This window comes from Hypomesus nipponensis, chromosome 23 (genome assembly GCF_054491055.1).
Source record: "Hypomesus nipponensis isolate SF chromosome 23, ASM5449105v1, whole genome shotgun sequence".
Lineage (NCBI taxonomy): Eukaryota > Metazoa > Chordata > Actinopteri > Osmeriformes > Osmeridae > Hypomesus > Hypomesus nipponensis.
The window spans coordinates 10,239,603-10,258,335 of record NC_140383.1 but is presented as its reverse complement, the minus strand read 5'-3'; the positions used below and the strand labels follow the sequence as shown (position 1 = coordinate 10,258,335).

The 18,733-nt window shown below is 45.0% G+C and overlaps 3 protein-coding genes across 5 annotated transcripts in view; 1 reads left to right on the top strand and 2 right to left on the bottom strand.

The window, feature by feature from the left end:
• Window positions 1-140: 140 nt before the first annotated feature.
• Window positions 141-3,945, top strand: LOC146234159 (F-box only protein 47-like). Its single transcript, XM_084688241.1, has 11 exons — window positions 141-287; window positions 614-817; window positions 1,020-1,178; window positions 1,284-1,360; window positions 1,546-1,623; window positions 1,711-1,819; window positions 1,985-2,158; window positions 2,233-2,382; window positions 2,693-2,835; window positions 3,114-3,273; window positions 3,446-3,945. The coding sequence occupies exons 1-11, from the start codon at window positions 233-235 to the stop codon at window positions 3,550-3,552; spliced, it is 1,416 nt and encodes a 471-aa protein (XP_084544367.1). The 5' UTR covers window positions 141-232; the 3' UTR covers window positions 3,553-3,945.
• A 146-nt stretch (window positions 3,946-4,091) lies between these two features.
• On the bottom strand, window positions 4,092-7,036 carry LOC146234158 (ADP-ribosylation factor-like protein 6). 3 transcript variants are annotated; one of them, XM_084688242.1, is made up of 8 exons: window positions 6,267-6,806; window positions 5,806-5,856; window positions 5,620-5,681; window positions 5,441-5,509; window positions 5,257-5,351; window positions 4,941-5,070; window positions 4,791-4,846; window positions 4,092-4,424 (listed from the first exon to the last, which is right to left on the bottom strand). In XM_084688242.1, exons 1-8 carry the CDS (start codon window positions 6,387-6,389, stop codon window positions 4,399-4,401), a joined length of 612 nt encoding a protein of 203 aa, XP_084544368.1. In that variant the 5' UTR covers window positions 6,390-6,806; the 3' UTR covers window positions 4,092-4,398. The 3 variants fall into 3 exon arrangements, with proteins under 3 accessions (XP_084544368.1, XP_084544370.1, XP_084544369.1); XM_084688244.1 differs by lacking the exons at window positions 5,806-5,856; window positions 6,267-6,806 and adding an exon at window positions 6,813-7,036; XM_084688243.1 differs by lacking the exon at window positions 5,806-5,856 and having other exon boundaries at window positions 4,095-4,424.
• Window positions 7,037-7,324: 288 nt separating this feature from the next.
• Window positions 7,325-18,733, bottom strand: part of LOC146234157 (ephrin type-A receptor 6-like) — a 94,571-nt gene continuing 83,162 nt past the window's right edge. Inside the window, exons 9-17 of the mRNA XM_084688240.1 lie at window positions 17,676-17,746; window positions 15,353-15,478; window positions 14,650-14,835; window positions 12,477-12,538; window positions 12,161-12,370; window positions 10,700-10,849; window positions 9,818-10,011; window positions 9,391-9,540; window positions 7,325-9,154 (exon numbers count right to left, since the gene is read on the bottom strand). Coding sequence (XP_084544366.1) covers window positions 9,040-9,154; window positions 9,391-9,540; window positions 9,818-10,011; window positions 10,700-10,849; window positions 12,161-12,370; window positions 12,477-12,538; window positions 14,650-14,835; window positions 15,353-15,478; window positions 17,676-17,746 — 1,264 coding nt within the window. The 3' untranslated portion in view covers window positions 7,325-9,039. The remainder of the gene's footprint in view (window positions 9,155-9,390; window positions 9,541-9,817; window positions 10,012-10,699; window positions 10,850-12,160; window positions 12,371-12,476; window positions 12,539-14,649; window positions 14,836-15,352; window positions 15,479-17,675; window positions 17,747-18,733) is intronic.

The following is an 18,733-nucleotide window of genomic DNA, read 5'->3' as shown; positions in this document are numbered from 1 at the left end:
GTAGACTACTGTCATTTCACTTTCGTGCTGTTATGTGAAAAAGTTTCTGATTTAGATTTAGGCTACGTCATCATTACGTAATATAGCGACTTTTCAGAGAGCCAATAGCGACTTCGGTAACTGAAAGTGGGGCGCGAGATCTTTCGCGGCAGGCAGCGTTCAATTCCATCCTCAGCTATCTCACGAGGTGGTACGACACACTGTCACTGTCAGCCTTTTTCTCCACAAGTTTATGCAGTTATCACATTTGTATGTAGCTTGTAGGTTTAGGAAGTCTATTGCCACCAGTAAGTAAGACTTTAATAACGGAACAGTTTGTTCCTTTAATAATAATCTAGTGTAGGTAGGCTAATGTATGCTTGATAGTTAGCTTTCTACTGTAACTATATCTACAGTATTGTAGTAGCTAGCTGACTAAATTTAAGTTAGCTTAGCAAACCAGCTATTAATTGTCTATCCTCTTAAACAAGCACATGTGCTGGGCCAGCTAGCCAAATCATCAATTAGATATTATCTTCTTGGTTTACATAGTTCTTGGTAATGCTCTAAACATGTTTAAGATTGTGGACTACTGTAGCCAAATTGCTAACCCCTGACGTTTTCTTGTGGCCAGCATTCAGTGTACACAGGCCTTCAAAGTCTATGATGTCGACAGTGCCCAGGAAATTTACGGTAACCCACAAATACCAACGCAGACGGAGGCGACAGCCCTACCCTGTCAGAAGCATCACCACCCGGAGCCAGTGCAAGACCAGCGGCAGCTTCTTCGAAAGCCTGCCCGGTGAAGTGTTTGACATGATCCTAGACAGACTTTCTGGTGGGTTCATAAAAATGACAAAATATTGCTGCTAAATGGAATCAGACTTCCACTGTAATAATTGCGAACACACAGTATGATAGTGTTGACTTATCACACCATTGCAGATTTATATTTATTGCAGATTGATCACATTAGTCTTGTGCAATAGCTTTGTTGGCCATCTAAGCCTAAAACTAACTTGCATGTGATCCTGAACCAGTGTTGGAGATCAGTGTTTTCAGCATGGTGTCCAAAACCATCAGCAGCGACATTGCGGACCACATCTCCACTATCTCCTGGATAAACAGGATGATCAACCAGAGCTTCCACCACTGCAACTCCACGGAACAAAATCGAGTCAGCCACTATAAAGCTTTGGGTAAGAGACTGTTCACTCAATTACTTTTTATTGAACCACTCACACTCACTCACCATCAGTCATTGTGATTTACATTATGTTTGTTTTTATTATTCATTGTCTCAGGCTTGTTGTTCAAGAGATGTACTCTGTTGCTACCAACAAAGGACAGGTTAAAGTTTATATATAGCAAGTTCTCCCAGGTAAGACAGGGAGGTGTGAGGGAGGACAAGGCAAGGCACACACTGAACACATTCCAAAGTCAACATTTCCTACATCGATGAGATTTAAGGAACAAAAGGGAATATAACGATATATAAGCCGATTCAGTTCACATTGAACATGCACACTTGCCATCCTTCTCCTAATGTCTGTGTTTTCCTTTGAGGTCCCCTGCTTCATGATGGAGCAGTGCACCACCTCTGCTCACTGCCTGGGCTTCTCCAGCTATGGAGTGTTTCTGCAGGTCAGAATTACAGCCTGTTTTTCTTCTAAACAGAGGCATGACCTTTTTTTTCCTAGTGCATTTGGTAAAAAGTGATCTTGTTGGCAGACACTGATAGCGGGCTGGGACGAGCTGGAGTGCCATCGAGTTTTCAACTTCCTGTGTGACTTCACAAACCTCCAAAGGAAGATCCAGTCAGTGGTGACAGGGAAGCCAGGTACATTTGGTTTGTGTGTGTGTGAGAAAGAGAGAGAATGAAAAAGCGGTTTAAGACCTGGTGAGAATGTCAGAAGAGGAGAGATCCCGAGCAACGGATGAAGACGCGTAGAGAGATCAAAGAAAGAAGCCAAACCAAGAGAGCATCGCTCCCCCTCTTCCTCAGGTGCGTGCCAGTTCCTGGAGCTGCAGATCCGCCTGTTCTGTCGTCAGGTTCTGTTGGACCCGTGGCAGCACCGCCGAGACACCCTGTTCTGGCTGACCCGCATCCTCAAACCCTGGCCCATGGTTAGCCAGGCCAGACTGCTCTTCATCCTCTATGGACCCCTGCTATCAGACAGTAAGTGACACCCTCTACAGAGCTTCCCTCTGGTTGGCTCTCTCCTGATTCTGCTGCCCCCTCTCTGCCCACAGGCTCACTGGGCTGGCAGGAGATGCGAAGGCCTGATGTGGCCCATTGTGCTCTCTGGGACCTTGCTAAGGCTGTCGTCCTGCTTCACAGTGACCGAGAGGCCAAAGACTGGACCACTGACACGATACTGGCTGTCCTGGAGGAACTCACAGGTAGATGATTTGTATTTTCTTTTTGAACACACAATATGATAAACAACGTGGCTTCATCAGCACAATATCTAATAAACTGATCACATGTTTTTCAGTATAGGTCTCAGATATGCTGGACAGTTGGTAACCCTAGTTTTTTTTGAATAGGTCAGATATAGGCCACTCCTGCAGTTCATTCTAGTATATAGGTACCTTCAGCTCTTGGCCCACCTGTACCTAATGCAGCAGGAGATCCAAAAGGACTCGTCTTCCCCCTCGTGACACTGCGCTTGTTGTGTCTGTCCCCCTGACCACCCTCCCACCCCCCCAGTCCTCCCCCAGGCCTGGCATGCAGAGAGTGTATCCCGCCTGTTGGTCCTGTGTGGAAACAGCCTGTGCTACAGCGTGTTGGCCAGCAAGGCCCTCAACGGGCGACTCTTTGAGATCTCACGACTCATCGTTTACGTCACACTGGTTCGTGACGAACGCTAGGAAAACAATTGAACCCAACAGAAGCCTTTATTACCAACATAACCTTGGAAGTTGGATTTATACTGTATTATTACATTAAATGTAATGATAAATTCAAATATAAATTCAAATATTAAATTGGTAGCCGTCGATCTTGTCACAGGCTTGCTGATCACTTGGATGGCAATGCCGTTTTTAATATAGTAACTGTACTGCACTGTTTGATGGTGTTGAGCTTCAGGGGTCTTTCAAAGTGTCATGAAATGTGCTCCGGTCTGCAGGTGTGTGAGAAGGATGGCTTCTGCATGAACTGGTCAGTGAAGATGGTTCAGCAGCTGTGCCACGTGTTCCCCACCTCGGCAGAGAAGTGGTCCTTCATCCAGAGCCTGGAGAACATGTTCTCCGAGGTCACCATGGAGCTGTACGAGGTGGTCCTGGCAGGTTAGCTTTGCATTTATGCCGATGCTCCGATTTGAAAGTTTGATATTGTTTATGAATACAGAAAAGGGCTTTTTTTGCAAGGACAACCAAACTATTGGATAATGTATGTGTGTGATAATTTGGTACTTGTTACGTCTATAATATATGAAATAACAATTCTGGAATTGGCCAGGTAACCGTCTTGAGGACATTGACACGTTCCAGACCCTCTGCAGCCTCCTCAATGCCAGTGCCCACTTCCACACTGAGATCCTCCACATGTTCCTCAGAAAGGAATGAAGAGGCCAGGCCAGGAGCGAGACGGGACACGACAAGAGAGGAAGTGGAGATGAACGAGAGGGAGGAAGACGGACACTACTTAACCTTGAGGAACAAAGCAACGTCTCCTTTCTCCCATGGTGAAACAAGGTTTTATAGGATCAGCGCATTTTTTGCAGAATCATAACGTTTCTTGCGGGCAACAAAATGTATTTTGTTATCAACAGCGTATTTGTCAGCGTTGTCAGTATATTTATAACATTTACCTTAATTCAAAATGTCTTAAAAACCTTACTATTTATTTATATATGTATTGCATTCTATTTATATATTTATAAAAGTGTACTGTATTTATTGCTGAATGTTGTTGCACAGCGGTGTTCAACTTGTATTATGCTTATTAAACAGATTCATTGACACTTAAGTATCAAACAAAGTGCCATTTGCAGCACTGACTAAACTTACAAATCATCCAAATTATTTTGGCAGTGTATACAAGTCAATATACAATTTCCTTATAGGTAAACCTGAGCAATCAGGGTTTATTAAGAGCCTGCAAAGCAAGGGAACTGAGCAAATACCAAGCTTTTATTAAGTAAGACAAATTGAAATACAACACAGCAGTGGCTGATCTAATGTGTGAGAAGATCAGCATGTTTCATGGCATACAAAAACAAGCAGCATCAAATAACAGAAGGTAAAAATAAGTAGAACTGCTCAATACAACACAGTTAATACCACACAGGCTAGCCCTCTCAGACAGCACCATTGAATTCCATTTGGGTCATTTAGTCCCAGTCAAGACTGTTTGGTAGTTTTACCCTGCTTCCTGTATCCATGGCAGCAAACGTCGGCCCCTCTACGACCTCATATCTTCATTGTTTTGATATGATCTGAAAGGATGAGGGTAAACACTAACTAAATTAATAGGTACTTAGAACCTGGTTCAGAACCTTACAACAGTCTCTGAGTCTCTCTAAGAAACCTTTGTTCTCATCCAATACACAACACGCCCCTGTGGGTCTAGAACACAACACACCAAGACATTTCAACACGTTCACTTTCACTGTGTGTCCACATACTTACTGTGCAATTTGTTCTATGGGTATGGTGAAAGAAAATACAATTCATCGTAAGTGGAAATGGCGCCAAAATGCTTTCTCACACAGACACACACATACGCCAAGCAAAACCCCCCCCCCCAAAAAGAAACATGCCACACGCACACATATACACCACACGTATGAGCGGACACATACCTTGAAGCCAATCCACTCCCTCCTGAATACCCTCTCCTTTAACAGCATCGCTTGCACTGAGGACAGATACATTGACTAAAAGTTACAAACCAAGTCATGGTTTAGACAAGTGTGTGTGTGTGTGTGTACTGTATATGTGTATGCACCTACCAGATGTGCCAGGGCTTGTCTTTGATGTTCTCCAAACATAGCTGCTGGGAGACCTTGACGGAGGAGAGAGCGTCTCTCAGGTCCATTTTGTTAGCGAAGAACAACACGGGCATCCTTCGACTGCGGATATCTGGACAGGGTAAGACACAGGATAACCAACAATGCCACATCCAGTAAAGTCCACTCATTTCGTATAAAATACAAGTTCAAGAACTAAAAAAATACTGTGTGCGCGCTCAACTTGTTTCTTCTGCTTTGAATGCTAGACTTTTTGCTAAGCCCATCAGCAATTTATTTAGACTCCTTGGGTACTTACCTTGGTGACTTAGAAGATTGTCTAGTTCCTCTTTGGCAACAACCATTCTCAGCTTATCTCCACTATCGATGACAAATATGATGGCATGACTTTCCCTGCAAACAAAAGACAGTAGCCTATGAACTGGAATATATGCTAAGCTACATTCATCACACACGGTTTGTTTTCTCTGAGAAAGCCTTACTTGTAGTAATGCTCCCATAGGTTCCTGTATCTGCTCTGACCAGACATGTCAAAGACTGTGAAGGAAAGGCTATGTGGAGATAGATATGTTTTAAAGTCAGCATTCTGAGGTTTACATTTGTTGTAGTCATAAAACAGCTTTGGGACTTGGCCTACATAATTGTCAAGAATTGTTAATACCTTGAACTCTTGAACTTTTCAATGTTGAAGCCAATTGTCGGGACTATGTCTTGTGTTTGGGTCTGTGACACACACACATGCACGCGTCCACACACACAGGCACAAACAAATGACAGACAAACAAGTAATGGCAAAAGTATGTCAACATTATTGAACATAAAATGTTAAGTCTGTGTAGTAGTTTACCTGACTAACATGTTTCCAGTCTTCTGACAATGGGCCAAAAGGGCCCGTTGGCTGAAAACAAGCAATCAGTGAATGATTGCAGTGCAGTGAATAGTAATTTCAGCGCAATGTAGACTACTTTTTAGCTACATATTGTAGGCCTAGTATCTCACAATTTTTTTAAACACCAGGGGCGTAGCCTGAATAATATTTTTGGGTATGCCTAGAAAAATATGGATCGGCATGTTTTCATTTTTTTTTTTTACTTATTTAGTACTTTGCGATGTGCACCCGGTGAATAATTTCTCGGAGGTATTTTCGTTTTTGGGTAGGCCTTAGAAATTGGGTAGGCTACCGCGCCTCTTATATACACACTGTAAACTTGACCCGTAGCCTACACGGTGTACTACCACACAAATGGTGAGCCATTCATGAAGCTACTTAAATGATTATATTAGAAAACTAGTAGGGAAATGACTTACATTTGTCGGTTTAAGGTGGTTGATAATGGTTGTTTTGCCGCTGTTGTCAAGGCCCAAGCACAACACGTTGACTTCTTTCTTCCTCAAGCCCAGCCACCCTGACAATTTATCCAACAGACCCATTTTGGTCTGTTAACGCATCAGATACTAACACAATGTCCGATTACATATCGTCGAAAAAAGTTCGAAGCATATCCTCGAATTTAAACCTGTAGAAATCGTGGACATCGACCAGCGCGGCAACACTGAGTTTGCTATCTGGCTTTCCTGGTTTGCCTTAATCCTATTAACCGAATTAAATTATTTGAACCTCTGTGACCTGGTTTAGAGCTTTAGCGGGAAACTTGATTTTGTTAGCACACTGACAGACCCAGGTCCACAATGGTTACTCAAAGGGTTAGGCTTATAACTAGACTTTAATTGGACCTTGGACTCTTGGAATTGCTCCTTATATAGAAGCTGTAGTTCGTAGTTATCACTGTTATGACAATAAATGGATACGTGGAATTAACTGTCTTTTCATTACAAGTTGTTCTTCCAACCTACCGCACAGACCTTGTGTCGTAGACTATTGGATCCAGCTAAGGCTGTCACCAAGAAGTCCATGGGTCTACAGACCAGCAAGATCCAACAGCGACAGCTGCTGGAAGTTGCAAGTCCTGCAAGTCGCCTTCAAGAAAGCTAAGATTCACGAAAATGTTTGGCCCGATTCGCGAAAATCAATCCAGATGAGATTCCTGGCAGCCTGGCAGGGGCGTAGGTTTGTTTTCAAATGTGGGTGGGGCAGCTTTTTTGGATCATGCGGCCGTTAAATATAATTTTAATTTCAAAAAGTGGGTAGGACATGTCCCCAGCAGCTGTGTCCGGTGTGAAAATTATTTACCAAATACATTTACATTACATTTATGCATTTAGCAGCATTTACAAATGATAAAACAGTCAATCACCAGAACTGTTCACTTTTATTTGCAAATAAATATTCGCTTTAAACTGCTTCTTACAGTGTGCAAGATCTACCACATCTCTTTGGAAATTATAGAAAAATAAAATACAAGAATTATATGTACTTGTACTTTGTACAAAAGAGCGTTCTACCATTGCTCAGCGGTAAGACATGCTAAACAGCATCTCATATGCCTTTCCAGGAGGGTGTGTTTTATGTGTATGCTTGTGTGTGTATCCGTGCTTCCCAACAACTGAAAATGTCTCCTTTGGGTAAAAGTTCACCTCAGGCACAAACCTAGAGCCAACCATTACCCTTCCTTTTCCGTGTCCTATGGACAGTTAAGCATGCCAGCGTCAGCCGTCTTAACTATCTAGTGGGAGAGAGGAGTCCTCTTGCATGTCGGCTCTTAAGGTCCTGTGCATCTTGGGTGCTTCTGGGTCTTAGACTGTGTGGTTAATGATGCTAATGCTCTCACTGGTTAGGTTCTGCATACTGGACTGATGATGCAACTGATTCTATGTGTGTGTCTCTTTATCAGTGTCTCGCTATTCCTCCATGTCTGACTCTGAGTCACTTGTCCTTCGTTCTCTTGCTCTTGTCTGCTCTGGGAGACCATGATGCTATTGCACTTACTGTAACAGCTAACCTAGAACTTATCTATGTCATTCCTCAACCCAAGACTCTCCCTTCACTGCATTTAAGTGCCTCTCACCTGAGTGACACATGGTTATGATGAGGATTTCTTGGGTTAGGCAGGGCCTTCAAACAAACATCATGACACCAACAACTTATATCCATCAACCTATGGTTCTGGCCACCACTACTACTATTTACACAATGTTTTGACAGCTGCCATCAGTCCATAGTGTTTGCCTGCCTGCCTGCCATGTACGGAGTTAAGATGTGTGACATAGTGTCAACTGAGGTGGCATCGGTTTCTTCTCAGAGTCTATAGGTCCATAAGAGAGTACCACCTAGTAGTGGGACTTACTGAGATGACTGCATATATTGCTGATTGAGATAACGTTATTTATAAACAAAGAGATAAAGATCCAGATTCACTAGGGCGTTCACATACAGGACTGCACATAGATAAATATCAGGTTATGATTATAATTGATAAATCTGTCTAAACACTTAAACATTCAGAAATCTGCACTTCAAAATCGTCGCCTCCTTTTCTTCAAGTATTTGAACACCAGATTCTCTGGAGCAAGGTTATTGAAAGAACATAACAATAATACCATTATGACTTTACTTAGTCTATTAAATCTCCAAAATAACTTCATATAATATTTAAGGACAATCCTTTTGATTGCACATCTGATAGCAGCTACATGGTCACAAAACATGGAGAGAAATTGTAGATGAAAATCTACAGCTCTACACACTGATAACACTGCTGCTCCACATATGTAGAAAGATTGCTGCTGCGACGAGGCATACATTCTCCCGGGGTGGGCGGGCAAAGTAGGCGGAGGCGAGGGGACCGGGGGGAGGGGGCAGTCTCTGAGAGTCTCTCTCTCTCTTCAGTCTGATCTAAAGCAGGTCCAGGGTGTAGAAAACAGGTCTGTGTGGTCGCCGGGAATCTAATGAGGCAACCGGTTAAGTCTAACGAGTGACTCTGAAAATGGTGGTTGGCCACCTGACTGAGACTGTCTGTCTGTCTGTCTGTCTGTCTGTGGGGTGAAGATTGAGGCACAGGCTAGAGCTGTCTGTCTCTCCTTCTATATTCTTTTATTTCCTCATCTGTCCATTCCTCCTTCTGTCCCTCTGTCGTTTTCCTCCTTCTGTCCATCCGTCCAACCACGCTGTGGTTCTACGGTCTCAAACATGGAAGCCCTTCTCCTGTTGGTGCAGCAACTGCATGCGGAGCGTCTGTATACTGCTCACAATCCGCCTCTGGTGCCCAATCAACGCTACGCCTATCCGCCGGACATCTCTAGGGAGAGAGAGAAACACACACACACACACGCACACACACAGACAAGCAAACACAGACACAAATACAGGCACTCAAAAATACACAAACACACACACAGAAACGTTTAGCCAATGAAAAATGCCCTCAACACCACTGGGCAGTGGTGTTGAGAGAGACAGAGAGATAGAAATAACAGTCACGTTATGATCACATGATGTTATGTTAATGGTAAACTGTTATTATTGAGCACTCACTCAATGCTCATCCTGGCCACAGAGTCCAGAGTGTTGAATCCTGCGGCCACAAAATTGCTTTTGTATTGGCTCATCTTGATGGTGTCCAGCCAATCCCCGATGGAGATGAACATGGGGTAGTCTATTACCTCTCCAGGGGATTCTTGGAGGCTGACAACCAAGCACAGAAAACAAATCAATTCCCTAAATGAAGAGCTAGACTGTACAGTTCTGTACATACATGCGGTTGATATGCAGTACGTAATTACCAAAGCTAGAAACAGAAATAGAGACCACTCTTTTTCAATTATTCCATCCATGTTGTGTGATTGATTTTCGCACATCGACCTTTATGCGTACTTCGCTGTACAGCATACACCTGTGTGTATATATATCTGTGAGTCTAGCCAGTAGCAGCCCGTCTCTGGCCTCAATAGGCCCCGCCTACCTCTGGATGTCCTCCACCAGGGGAAGCAGGCTGCTGGGGTTACGAATCAGCTTGTCCAGGAAGGACACAACGTCAGTGAACTTGGGCCGGTGGCTCCTCTCCTTCTGCCAGCAGTGCAGCATCAGCTGGTGGAGTGCCACGGGGCATCCCATGGGCGCGGGCAGCCGGTACCCCTCCTCTATGGACAGAATCACCTGGAAGGAGACGCCACGCGCACACGCACAACGGGACGTCCTCCGGTTAGTGCTGCGAGTGGCTTACATAGTGCCCTGTTCGATCGAAGTGGAAACGGAAAGTCTCTGGGGCGTGTTGGTGGTCTGAGTATCCATGAGTAGGGATAACAGGCTAAATCAGATGGGAGTGTTGAAGCTGAGCCCTCCGGGTTAGACTAGGGCCTGGAGGAGGCCAGGGGATGTGAGGCTGGGTGAGGCGACAGCAGTCTGGGGCTTGGCTGGGGCTTTGGCCTTGGAAAAGCACTTTTGAGGCAATTCCCCCACCAGCACAAATCCCTTGATGTCGGGGACCTTTTGTGTGTCTGTGTGTGTATGCGTGCGAGTGCCTTTGTGTGTCTGTGTGTATTTCGGTGTGTTTGTGTGCAAGGGGCTCAGGGGATTACTGAGGAGCTTTCACACTTCACAGAGAGAGGGCGAGTGTGCCCTCCACCCAATCTTAGCCAATCAGAGCCAATCGGAGCCAGTCCTGGCCTTGCCAGACCTTAAGTGACCTGGTCACTGAGCCATCATCCACGACGTCTAAACCCCTCCCCTGGCCACAGACTCACTGTCCCTTTATCTTCCCCTTCCTTATCTCCCTCCTGTGGCTTTCTATCTGTGTCCGTCTTCCACACACTTTTTTTCCCCGCTCTTTTTTCAGGGTACTCACATCCTGATTGGACATCTCCCAGTACGGTCGTTCCCCATACGACATCACTTCCCACATGACGATACCGTAGCTCCAGGCGTCGCTGGCTGACGAGAACTTCCTGTATGAGATGGCCTCTGGTGCTGTCCATCGGATGGGGATCTTACCTCCCTGTGAAAGCACACATTCACACACACACACACACACACGCACAGTGTGAGTTGATCAGGAACGAGTGCCGTCATTTAGTCTTTGTGAGCACAACCCACGGTAGACATCTGTTTTGTGACAGGTGAGATATCTGTCACACTTCGATGACAGTTTATGCTTGAGAAGATACGTCTCCTTGACAAACACTTTCAATGATGTGTTATTCACGCAGAGACGCCAACACTCTCACAACGGAAGTATTTAAAAGTCTCAGAGCTTCAAAGATCCCAGCCATTGTCATGTTTTTAGATGTTTTCTCCCTATTTATTTCCGTTACCCGCTTCTTAAATCCGCTTTTCTCAGCTTCTCATCTTCCACATGAGGGCAGTGTAAACCCACTGGCCTTTCTTGTCCAATTTCTCTAAGATACTTGGGCCCCTCCCCAGCCCTGTGGAGCACAAAATGACTGATGGACCTGAAAAAGCAACACTTCCCCGCACCCTGACCCAGCATGACTCATGGAATAGAGGCCATTGGGGGGCAGACAGATTTAGAGAAGTGAATCTAACTTTTCTCACAACCCCGACATTGTTGGTTTACTGTTAAACAACTACAGGCTACAGGGCAAGGGGAGGAAAAGAACAGAGAATGAAGTGAGAGACATAAATGAAATCAAGCTGTAAGGAATAAAAATCAATTTTCAAGGTCAAGGTGTCAGGCTGTAATTGGATTGCACCTTTGTTTTCATTGACTGAACAATTCTATACACTAATGTTCTTCACTACTTCAAAAACCGTTTAAACTCCTAATGAAACATACTGTCAAGTACAGATGCGCTGAAGGAGCTGTAACATGTCTAAATGTCTTAATAAATTGTCAGAACAAGATACTTTCATATACAGACAGGCTTACTCAATATGTTGAAAATAACCCAATTAAATTCAACTATGCAAGCTATCTTTCTAATTGCACAGATCTAATGCAAAAGTGTTTTGACATGCAAAATCCAAATCTGTGTTTTAAAGTGTGTAAGCCCTGGTGGTAGAGCTAGAATAGGTTGAATCTTCATTGACTAGGAATAATGATTGGGATCCAAAAGGTCCCATAAATAATCTGGAAGATATAATCTTGGTTGACGCACGTGCTGTTTTTTTCTGCTTGCCCTTCAGGGCTTCCGCATTAAACTGTGTTATTTAATAGAAAAACTAGTGACGATAAAATCTACAACTCTGATGATAGTCAACAGGAGGTGGTAGAAAATAAGTATGGACAATTTGACCAAGGCTTATTCTGATTATGAGACGGAACAGTGAGGTCAGGGGTCAGAGTTACCGTAGTGGTGTATGCGGCCTCCGGGTCGTCCTCCAGGACTCTGGACAGGCCGAAGTCCGACACCTTACACACCAGGTTGCTGTTGACCAGGATGTTGCGCGCTGCCAGGTCTCGGTGAACGTAGCCCATGTCTGACAGGTACTTCATGCCCGAGGCGATGCCACGCAGCATGCCCACCAGCTGGATGACAGTAAAGTGCCCGTCGTGTTTCTGACAGGGAGAAGTCAACGAAAGCGGTCTGGTTTTACTACAGGAGAGAGATTGACCAGAGGAGACGTCGCTTTCTGACATGAAATACAATTTCTGTGTTCCTTACCCTCAGGAAAGAGTCCAGAGATCCATTCTCCATGTACTCCACAACAATCATCACAGGCCGGCCTGCAAACACACATACACCACACATACAGACAATATGTTGAATACAGCTTTTAAAACTCCTTTCAGACTACTTGGATATGAACTCAGTAGAATTGTTTCTGCAGCATATCTGGCTAACCGTATGACCATGTCAAAGCAAAGTGTGACCAGGTGGAATAAATAAACAGCAGCTTAGGTTTCCTGATGTTTCCGTAATCCCTGTTTGCTGACAGACTCAGAGGGTGATCCACACAGGAGCTAATAGGAGATTAGCGTGGTTAGAGTTAGCGTGCTGTTATTCCCTGCTTTGGCTGGCTGGGCCTGTGGAGAGTGGACAATAAACCTGCAGAGGATTAATTAACACTGTGTTTGATTAAACACCCGATGTAATTACTGACAACTGTTAGCGCCCTTCAGACACACTGAGGGGGGGGGTGGGGGGGTCTCAGGACGGACCGGAAGTGGGTGGAGCCAGGACCAGAAGGGAGACTGAGGTCATGTTGCGAGAAGGACAGAAGGGAAAGGCGATCTTGAGAACAGGAAGGTGAGTGGAGGAAAAGGGGGGCGAAGTGGAGATGAGCGTTGTCCTGGAGTGACCCCCCCCCCCCCCCCCCTCCGCCCCCCTCCAAAGTCTAATCCTTCATGCTCGTGCTGCTGACTGCATTCATTCCAGGATTACACACACTGGCCAGCCCAGCTCTAGGATATCCCTGGGCAGGTGAGAGAGATAGAAGGGGCCCGAAACACTGCTGTGTGTCATAAAGAAAGATACACTACTACAGGACTAACCTGAGGACAGATACACAACAGCCAGGGCTTCAGGCACAAATACATAATGGTCTTACTTAAGACTGGTGTTGGTAAACTTCCAGACAGACAGACAGACAGGACAGGACAGGACAGTGAGGCTCCGTTAGTGCTGCTCGGATAAGAGAGCCACAGGGGACAGGAACCAGGCTGAGTGAATGTAGAGGAGGCAGGAGGGGGGGCAGAGGAGCTGTCCAGGGTGCTGACTGGATGAATCCATCACCTCAGCTCGTGTCTGATTGAGTGGAGCAGCAAATGAAAAACTCAGGCTCACATTTCCAAAGACAGTCGTCCTAACACCAAGATCTACAACATGTTGCCTGCAGACGCAAACTCACACAGTCACAGTCAGGTAGCGTGCACAGTCTGCACGCTACCTGAAGTTCCTCCATAGGTAAGCTTCACACCCCAACACTTCTCTCTCCAAAGAAGTCTCTCTTGAGGTTGGGTTAGGAAAACAACAGATGCGTGTGTGTGTGTGTGTGTGTGCGCCGTCTTGTATGTCAGTCTGTGAGCCATGGCATATCCAGCCATGGGAAATGGTTTCATTCTGATGACTCACTCTCCATGTAAGAGACAGCTGTCCAACAGAAAACACACACACACACACACACACTGCTGCTGTATATATGTAGCAGCAGGCTCGTTGTGTGAGTTGAGGGGGGGTGGGGGGCGGTACAGAGCAGGCTACTCTGAGCTGAGTGTTTGTACATTCCCCCCGTTCGGATCGCTCCAGACACAAGGAGCTCCCTTGTAGACACTCTTGAAAGCCTCATGCGTTTGACTGTGCTCTGTACGTTACAACGAAGCGCGTAGCACACCGTGTGCACATGGGGACAGGCAGAATCATGTGCACAAACACACACACACACACGCACACACAGGCACACACACACACACACACACACGCACACCCACACACAGGCACACACACACACACACACAGGCACACACACACACACACACACACAGGCACACACACACACAGGCACACAGAGCGCCTACTTGAAGACTTGAGCCCTCGCAGCTGCTAACACAGAGCTCAGTCAACGGGCCTGTTCCTGCGAGTGCAGCTGTAGTTCGACAGACAGCCTCACAAAGCCTCATGCGGTCTTGCAGGAATCCGAACATGCCTCAGTAGTTCCTCAACTCAGCAGGATCTCAGCTAACCACAGCCTCTGCTACGGCCTTACAGAGGTCAAGAAGAGACGGGTAAGGATGAGACGTGATCGTTGAGCACGACCTCGAACTGAACACGAAACACCATACCCCCACTTTGCCCCTACTGGGGTCCCAATCTGCCAATTTCCCGTCATCCTTCTTACTTTTGGTGACCACGCCCTCCAGCCTGATGATGTTGGGGTGGTCAAACTGTCCCATGATGCTGGCCTCACGGAGGAAGTCCCGCCTTTGGCGCTCGACATATCCTCCCTTCAGCGTTTTGATCGCCACACCGATCTCTTTCTTCCCCGGGGTTCGCAGACGTCCACTGCAGACCTCACCAAACTCACCTGAAACACACACAAACACACACACACACAGATACATATTGTCAAAAATAATTGACAACTGGCAATTCTTTACATCTCAAAGTGGATGGTCATACAGGCATGTTTGTGGTTTACATTCTAAACCACTGGAGGGCAGTGTTGGAGTGTGAAGGCAACTCCCTCTTGTCAGCACCTCATTCCTCTCCTTTGAATTATTAAACCTCTCAAATGTCTCTTCGCACCTTGTGAAGAATCACCCCAGAATCTATTCTTGGAGTCTTTTGTTCTCTAAACCTGGGCAATAATATCCCCTCTCTGGTGAATGAAGCGGGAAAGGAACCCCAAGGAACGAAGAGAGAGGGAAAACTGTTCTCTGCTCCACTGGTGAACCCATGATTACCACCAATCCTAGCAAATCCTGAACATGTTTGATGTAAAACAGTGCACTACACTGTTAGATGAAGAACCCTATAAAGATAACAGCAGGCCTCAGACCCTACGCAGGTGAGATGCCTGAAGGGGAGGCCGGTCGCCATACCTGCTCCAATCACCCTCTCGATGCGGATGCGGGAGGGGTCGATCTCCTTCGCGAACTCGTGGACGGCTTGAGCGGGGTCCTCGTAGGTGTCCGGGTCGACGTAGGTCTTTATGCCTGGGAAGGGGACTGGAGAGGGAGAGGTCTTAGAGAGAAACGCCTTGACATCTCGTGGATTGTGTCAGTATCGGTAGAATACCATCGCCCAGCACTCACAGACTGGTCCTGGGAGTCCTGAAAAATGGGGAGACAGGGCAAGCAAGAACTGTCCCTTCCTCTTCCTCTGTCAAAACGCACAAACACACCCACGCTCACCTCTACTAATAGCTCAGCTCCATTTCTCCCTCCCCTCCCCCCCAAACATAATCCAGCCTTCCTCGTGCATAACAGAGACAGAGTAGGAACCTGAAGACACAGTCCCCCACTGAAGCGTCGGGGAGAAACAATGTTTTGAAGGTTACAGCATCGACAATACATTACAGGAGAGGAGAGAGTGAACCTACAATAATCTCAAGATCAACTACAGTGCTCACACATATGTGTGTATTATATATGCCCCTATCTTGCGCTCTCTCTTTATATATATATATATATATATATATATATATATATATATATATATATATATATATATATATATATATATATATATATATATATATATTAGTGCTGTCAAACGATTAAAATATTTAATCGCGATTAATCGCATTAATGTCATAGTTAACTCGCACATTTTTATCTATTCTAAATGTCCCTGATTTCTTTTTGTCCCAATCTTTTTTCAAATTTTAATGCTCTTATCAACATAGAAAAGTGGTTTGGATGGCTTTGTGCAAATATTTTTTTTATTGAAAACAACATTGCTTTGACGAGGGGGCAGAGAATTCGCATCAGCTGTGTGCTTGGCCATCAAGTGGTATTTCAGACTGGACGTGCTGCGATGATAGCTCAGTTTACAACGACAAAACACACAGATCACTGGTCTTGTCAATAGAACCATTTGGAAACTTTTTAAAAGCAAACTTTCCATTCCATTCTTATTGGCATCCATTTCGGCATCTCGCGCTCGTCATCCACTCAAAACGTCACGTTAGCCTACTACCAGAGAATGTCTAATATCCGTAAACGGGCTCTGCTACTACTCTTTAGCCAGCTCGCAAGCCAAACGAGTGTTTGGCGTGCCTGTTGTTTTGTTTCCGGTCTAGCTAGATCCGGTGTGGTGTTGTAGTTTTTCTAACGTCGGTAGTTGTTGCAACAGCATGTGAAAACTACAAAGTTTGCTAGGCCAAAAAGAGCGTTAATCGCGCGATAAAATAATTTACGCCGTTAATTTGGGTTTGCGTTAACGCCGTTAATAACGCGTTAAACTGACAGCACTAATATATATATATATATATATATATATATATACATACAATTTATATTTACTATATACTGTATAAACAGGGGGGATAAGAGAATAAATACAGTATAAAATAACAGTCACTAACCAGTTTCCATATACATACATACTCTCACACACACAATTACACTCAAGAAGAGATAAGAGGAATAGAGCGAGGGAAAGAGAGACTAAAGAATGGCTGTAACTGGATTAAGCCAAAAGGTAGGCCACACAGAGAACTTCAAATAAAGCCTGGAGCAGGAAAGGGGGAGGGGAGAGAAGGAGAAGGAAAGGGTGGGGGGGAGAGAAGGAGAAGGAAAGGGTGGGGGGGAGAGAAGGAGAAGGAAAGGGTGGGGGGGGGTTAGCTAAAGGTGTTTCACAGCGTTTTGTTCTGTTGGTTTGTTTAAAGGCAGCAATTTATCACTCCTGCTGACAACTCTCTTTCTCGTCCTCTCTCTCTCTGTAGAAGGAAATCTGGGCCGCTGGAGAGAAAAGGAGGTGTTACCAATCCTTCAAAGTTGGCTACGGGCAGAGGTGAGGGACACACTTCATACGCATTCACTTCAAACAAATTGAAGGCTTGGGAATCGTAGCTTTGGTTAGAATTGATTGCATGCCCATTCCTCACATGGCCTCTCTACCCAAGGGTCGTTGGGTTTCACCATGGAAATGGATCAAATGCTCAATAAAGTAAAGTGTTTGCGTGGAAAATGTCTTTTTAAACTCAGTTTTCAACACTTGAACCCCTATTCTTTGAAGATATGCACAGGAAATGCACACAACAGATCCAAAATCGAATTCAATTTGTTAGTACACCTGAAATTGGAGAATTTGATTATCAAGCGAGGGAGGCAGGAAGGCAGAAATAGAGAGTGAAAGAAAAAGTAGAGAGAGAGGGAGAAACAGGGATGGAAAGAAAGAGAGCCTAATGAAAACTCTTACCATGTCCATTCTGATAGTTGGTTCTCCTTTTGTCCTCAGAACTCATCTTGGACTTTATGTACCACTGGCATCTGGAGGACAGACAGGAGATGGAACCTCAGAGAGAGAACCCTATACTTCAAAGATTCCGTTAGGACAGAGATCCAACAATGCTATTGTTAAGAAGCTCTTAACGTTAAGAGCTCCTTAGGAGCGTTCTAAGAGCGTTTTAGAGTGCTCTTAGAACGCTCCAAAGAAGCTTAAGAGCTTCTTAATGAATCTGGGAAACGCAGCCATTATCTTTCTGTGAAAACAGATCACATCCTTTTACACATCAAGGCATGTTAATGAAACAATGACAATTGAAAACTTTTTTTGTGCCAAAGACCTGAAAGGGATTTGTTTCTGAGAAAGAAAACAAATGAAAAAATAGTGGAAGAAACTAGATGCCACAAAGGCAAATTTAGTCAGGATTAACACTTTTTCATAAGCACTCTGAGGACACCTGCATGAGTGTGTTTGTTTAACGGTACATGTTCGCACTCACATAAGTGTGTGCTTTATTACCGCACTCTCTAACACTCTGGTAAATAGATACGTCTATTCATAGTTCCCCTCTCTGCACACACCCTAACACTGTACAGTAGCAGTTGCTGAGCATGTGTGCATGCTTGTTTGAGTACAGTATGTGCATGTCTGTTTGTGTAAGTGCATATATATGGTCAAGTGTGTGAAAGCTCACTGTCAAATCCATACTCACGGTCCTGGCAACTGAGAACAATCTCTCCACCGTGTACCCAAACTGTATTATGCATTCTGAGCAGCTGCTAGAATTGACTGCACATCCAATTAAATGCATGGATGTAATACTTAGATCAAAATGGCTGAAAGCACCAACCACAGGCAGCAAGCATTACATTTAGCAGACACTCTTATCCAGAGCGACTTACAGTAAGTACAGGGACATTCCCCCTGAGGCAAGTAGGGTGAAGTGCCTTGCCCAAGGACACGACGTCATTTGCCACGGCCTGGAATCGAACCGGCAACATTCCGATTAATAGCCCGATTCCATAACTGCT